Source organism: Pundamilia nyererei, unplaced genomic scaffold (assembly GCF_000239375.1).
Source record: "Pundamilia nyererei isolate P.nyererei 1_Seehausen unplaced genomic scaffold, PunNye1.0 scaffold00026, whole genome shotgun sequence".
Lineage (NCBI taxonomy): Eukaryota > Metazoa > Chordata > Actinopteri > Cichliformes > Cichlidae > Pundamilia > Pundamilia nyererei.
In genome coordinates, this window is record NW_005187427.1 from 3,148,060 (window position 1) to 3,153,572 (window position 5,513).

General features: G+C 39.2%; 1 protein-coding gene across 1 annotated transcript in view; it reads right to left on the minus strand.

Moving 5' to 3' along the window:
- Positions 1-4,987, minus strand: part of grxcr2 (glutaredoxin and cysteine rich domain containing 2) — an 11,040-nt gene extending 6,053 nt beyond the window's left edge. The window contains exons 1-3 of the mRNA XM_005727791.1: positions 4,480-4,987; positions 3,808-3,991; positions 1,850-1,959 (exon numbers count right to left, since the gene is read on the minus strand). Coding sequence (XP_005727848.1) covers positions 1,850-1,959; positions 3,808-3,991; positions 4,480-4,536 — 351 coding nt within the window. The 5' untranslated portion in view covers positions 4,537-4,987. The remainder of the gene's footprint in view (positions 1-1,849; positions 1,960-3,807; positions 3,992-4,479) is intronic.
- Positions 4,988-5,513: the final 526 nt, after the last annotated feature.

Sequence of the window (5,513 nt, forward strand, 5' to 3'; positions counted from 1 at the left end):
TGATATACAGTACATGCTGTAGACAGGGATGGTTATTGCAAAACAATGTGATGAGAAAACTTTTACGAACCCAAAGTATTTGTTTGTGCATTGTATACTGTTTCATATACCAATCTGGACCAATCTGAATATCGCCTGGTACAGCTGATACTGGCCAGCCTCTTTTTTTATGTACACACTGTTCCACTGTAACCCTAGGTGTCTGTATATCAGTGCTTTCATTTCATATGCAGAGAGAAACAATGACACTTTATGCCTTCCATAAAGCATCATTGAGATGCTAATGACTCAATTTCGTTGCCAGTATGTTTTTTTGAGAATAAAAGTTAACTAAATCGTTCATGAAACTCTTAATAGCGACTGACTGTTTTGGTTCCAGCTCATTTAAACTGACAAGGGAATTAGAATCTTTCAGAATTTACAAAATCTGAATTATCAGAACCAAATGGACAGTGTCCAAAACGTATTTACTAAATTAATCTTTTTTTTGGCAAAACCTTGAACAATTATATACAGTTTGCATATAAACACATTTTAACTGCAGTGTGTCATAACAGCAATGATGGGTGGCAGAAAACATGCAGCACAGATGCCATTGCATTAAAAAAATGCTACAAAATTGTTCACATTTGTTGCTAATGACATGATAAAACCAGTAAACACCAGTTTGCAGTGCACAGACAGCAGTGAAAATAAAAAGGCAGTAAACACTTATATTAATTCATTAAAAAGAGCATGCTGCTTAAGAGATTAAGTGGTGTTGTATCTACACATCACAGATAACTGATGTGCTAGTACAAAAAACACGCATAGTTACCATCTCTTTTTAAACAAAACTAACAAAGTTTCATAGCATTTCTGCACCAACAATGTGATTCCCATAGAGCCATTGACTGAAAACTTGTCATGCCATAGCATGGAGTGCACCCAGATTAATGTGAAAACCAAACAGTTGCAGTTTCACGACTTTCAGTAGTCCATAAGATTAAAAGCAGTCACACTGACTTCTGTGTTTTCTCAACCCTTTAAACAGACTTAGACCCAAATTTCAGGTCCTTATGTAGATTATTGCAGGAACAAGCAATGTTTTTTAACGTTTTTTACACATGTGTACAGTCCTGAAAGTACTTTGACACACTCAACCCCCTCAACTTTTTTCTGGCTGTCCTTCAACTCAAGGGGGGGGCACTCATTAAGCAAGTGTAAAACACAAACTTAGAACGATCAAAGATGGGGTCAAAGCCTTTTCTCTGGTATTCTCTAGCTCAAAAATGTGACGCTGATGAATAACTATCTTATTTACCATATGCTGTAAGATGCAACAAGTCAGTGAGTCAAAAGTGAATGTTTTACTTGTATATGCGAGTAAAGCATTGATCTTGACCGTCATATATGATTTATTTGTAAGTTGGAAAATAATCTGTAGTTCAGCAGTTAACACGTTTGCTTAATTCACAAAAGTTTCCCAGCTCAGGATCAGGGAGAAGACACGAATGCCTGGGAGGCTTTCGTCAGAAAGGGCATTGGGCATAAAAAAATATGTGCAAATCAAATATGCAACCCCTTGCAAAAGGAGCAGCTGAAAGAATCTTTCTTTTTTTTCTCATGACATCTTCTTATGTTACAAATGAAGCACCTTTCATGAAATCTGACACCTCAGCCTAGACCTATGCATAAAGCACATTCCTAGCCTCACAATTCATGCCCAAACATAGAGTTCTTTAAATTAATGTAGTCTGAAAACAATGTGTTTAAAATTTTGAGAAAAACAGACATATATAATTGGCACTGTTAGTGAAAAACCTACAATAACTCAACTAAAATATAATATCAAATTCTGGATTTTTACCTTGCTGTCTCCCTCTCCTTCCTCAGTCTGGCCAACTGCAGGTTTGTAGCTGCCCATTCCTCTATATACATTTATTCTCTGGGCTATGAGCCCTGTTGGAGGATAGACACCTGGGTACAGAATAAAACATGTTGTCAGGCTAGAGTGAGAACTTGTATACAGTATTACAGACTCAAGTGCAGTTTTCATCTGTAGCAACAGCATGTGCTCTATTTCTAACACATCGATGTGCAGTGATCACATAGAGCCAACTACTGAAACCAAGCCTATAAACAGTGGTATCCAAAGTGGCTGGTGGGAGTGTGGAACAGCAAAAGACATCCAAAGTGGTAGAGTCCATTTCCTTAGAGCTGTTTTTCTTATTGGGTGTGGATAAGTTGTGGAACACTTAAAATATTGCGACCGTGTCCAATCAACTTGCAATCGCTCTGCCTTTGAAATGGTCGCTTTGAAGAGGGAGACAAGGCTTGAGGCCACTCTAGTCAGTTGCCCTCTTCAAACCAACTCTGTTGCATCAAAACAGTGATAAAATGGTGATAAAGTGGCAATAAGATGGGTTCAGATTGCTATCTCATTTCCCCAATCTATTTGTGATAATACAGCAATCGGCTGTGACAAATAATGCATTTGTTGCCATCTGTTGCAATTCTTTTGCCCTCTGATAGATGGCAACCAGTAGACCATGCAGAATTCACAACTCTCTCAGCCACAGACTGAGACAGATGGAAATAGGACAATACAATTTATAAATTTAGAATATCTAAATTTATGTAAAGTACAATCAAAGATGAAGATACTTCATTTAATCAATGACCATAAAAACTACTTAGAGAAGTGTACAGTTGATCTGCATAAAGCTTCAAGATCATCAAGCAAGAAACAGATGACTAACAGCTGACTAATCAGCAAAGTTAGGGGGTGGCTGTAGCTCAGGAGGTAGAGCTGGTCACCTACTGATTGGAAGGTTGGTGGTTCAATCCCTGGCTCCTCCAGTCTGCATGTCAAGTATACTTGGGCAAGATACTAACCCCAACTTGCTCTCTGAAGCATCCATCGGAGTATGAATGTACTTAGAAAGCACTATGTATAGATAAAGTGCTTGTGTGATTGGGTGAATGAGGCATGTTGTATAGAGCGCTTTGAGTAGAAAACCGCTATATAAGAATCAGTCCATTTAGTTAGCTGGTTATAAACTCCCATTATACCAGCTAATCTTAAACTTAAGTGTCCTAAAAATAATCACACTTTTCCTCTGATAAATAGTGTGATTACATTCTCAGATCATAAGTTTATTTGTTAAGTGTTTGAGTCCCACATTGTTAGCTCCACTTCAAAAAGAGTTTTACTAACGCCAGCTAATAGCAGCAAAACCAACAATGCTAACCGACATAAACGTTCAGGATATTCTCAACAACTCACTTCAGTATCACTGTCATGAGACAGAAATGAGCTTCATCTACTTGTATTGTACACCTTTCATAAAGTTTTACAGCCTCCTCCAGCACAAATAGAAGTGGAAACCTGGCATATTTGCAGGTGAGGTAACACTGACACCTTACGATCACTACAGATGAACAGCAGCCAGAGAATTCTGCACTACAGCAGCCGCTATAGTTAGGACTATGCATTTGAACTGGGAGGGTAAGAAAAGAGAATTCAGCTGACTGAAACTACTGACATCTAGAGGGGAAATTTTACACACAGTACCTTTAAATACATTGATTAGGCAGTCAAATAATCATGTCGGTCACCAACATCAAAATGGGCTTTAAATTCATTTTATGCTACTGGATTCATGCTACTGGATTAACTGTGCATGTTTTTACTTTAATGGGGAAAAAAAGATCACTTTATGCAAACTACTACACCTTGCTTGACTTGCCTGCTCCCAGTTTACATGCAGTACTGCCCAAACAAATAATCCTAAGGGCAACCATGCATATAAAGTAAAAACCCACTCTGTTGGTCTCCATGAGTGTCCTCAAATCCGCAGAGCTGCTCCATCTCGAGGTGGCTGGGAGGGATTTTGCGGTGGATAAAGCTGTGAGGGTATTTCTCCTCGGGGCTGTCCAGCTCTTGACCGTCCTCGTACACGTGCTTCAGCACTCGGCCACTGTAGGATGATGCCAGCTTGAACCTCACCTGTAGTTTGGAGTGGAAGGTAACATCTTTGATTCCACTGCTTGTTGTTGCTTGTCACACCAAAAACATTAATTAGTAACTAATGAGTGATTAACAAGTAACTGTAGAGTTTATTTTATCTTATAGTACAAAGCACGTTGAGGTGATTGTTGCTGTGAGTGGGGCTATATAAATAAATAGAATATAGGTAGGTTCATAAGCAGAAAAATATGGTATCTGACCATGTGTGCAAATATTTGCAGAATGTTAATACACACATCAACAGTCCTGTGTCATTCTCTATTTGCAGCTTCACAACATGAGCTGCAAACAGAGAACTCTTTAACCATGTGCTTAGAATCACCTGCTAATAGTTTTGCAATCGTTTAGAAAAAAGAGAGAAAGAGGAGGCTTGATAATTGAAACGACCTTAACAAGTCTTTTCCTCTGAAACATTTATAACGGTGAAACCTATAATTTCAAAATAAAGTGGTGTCATAAGAACTCACCTTTCTTGGCTTGGTGTCTTCGTAGCGCTGATTCAGTTTTCTCTGGAGTTCCTCCATGATGGCTGATTGAAGAGTGGATGCAGAAAGGGGGTCACTCCATCCAATGAGCTCCTTACCTTCTTCTAGCTGGACAGCGTGGAGCCTGCTGTGCTGAAGGGTTGTTTGTAAGGATGGATAAATTCAAACTTGGATTAATATACAGCTCGATGGAAGCACAGCAGCCGGACTAAAGAGCTGTAAGTAAGGAGTGGGCGGATGACAAAGATAGGATGGCAATGCTCTCTCTCTGTGTCCTGCTTCCAGAGTTTGCCTGTACCTGCTGTTTTAAGGGACCCACCTTTCTAGCTCTCAGTGCTAAATTATTCACAGATAGATCGAGTGTACAAAAGGGTGGTTGCGAAACCAGAAGCCCTGTCATCAAATAATTATGATCACAAAAATAGAAAGCATTTGGAGCCTGCGTGTTGCTCTGTGTGTTTGTGTGCAAAATGGAGAGAAAGAGAGAGTAAGGCAGTGAGTATGGGTACATGTGGGAGTTGTTAGATAGTTGTAGCTGCAGCCTGTCATTGGACAGGAGCCGAGAGTATCTGTGGTGGAAAGTAAACATGGCATTTGATGTCTGTTGCTGTCATAAAGAAAACATTTAGCCTTATCAAAATATCTCTATAATTAGCGAGCTTCAAGTGGCATCTGACTGAAATAACATATTACTTTTGTAATGTGTCTTCACATTATTAACAAATTGAGTGGCTCATCCCTGAAAGTCTAATCTGAAGTGCCCTGGAAGTGAAACACTAGTGTTCTAATTTATATGTGCTTGGGTCTGATTGATGGAAATTTCATCAACAAAGAGTGAACACAAGGCTCCAAGAAGACCTCTGTGTGACCTCTCAGTGTGAGTCTGTACTACCTGCACTATGAAGGCACCTTCTACATATGAGTCTTTCAAGTGGACTATGCAATAGGATTATAAGAACTTTCCCATTATATCTGTTATCCATGTCTGCAAATTGAGGGAATTCTGGCATGATGTG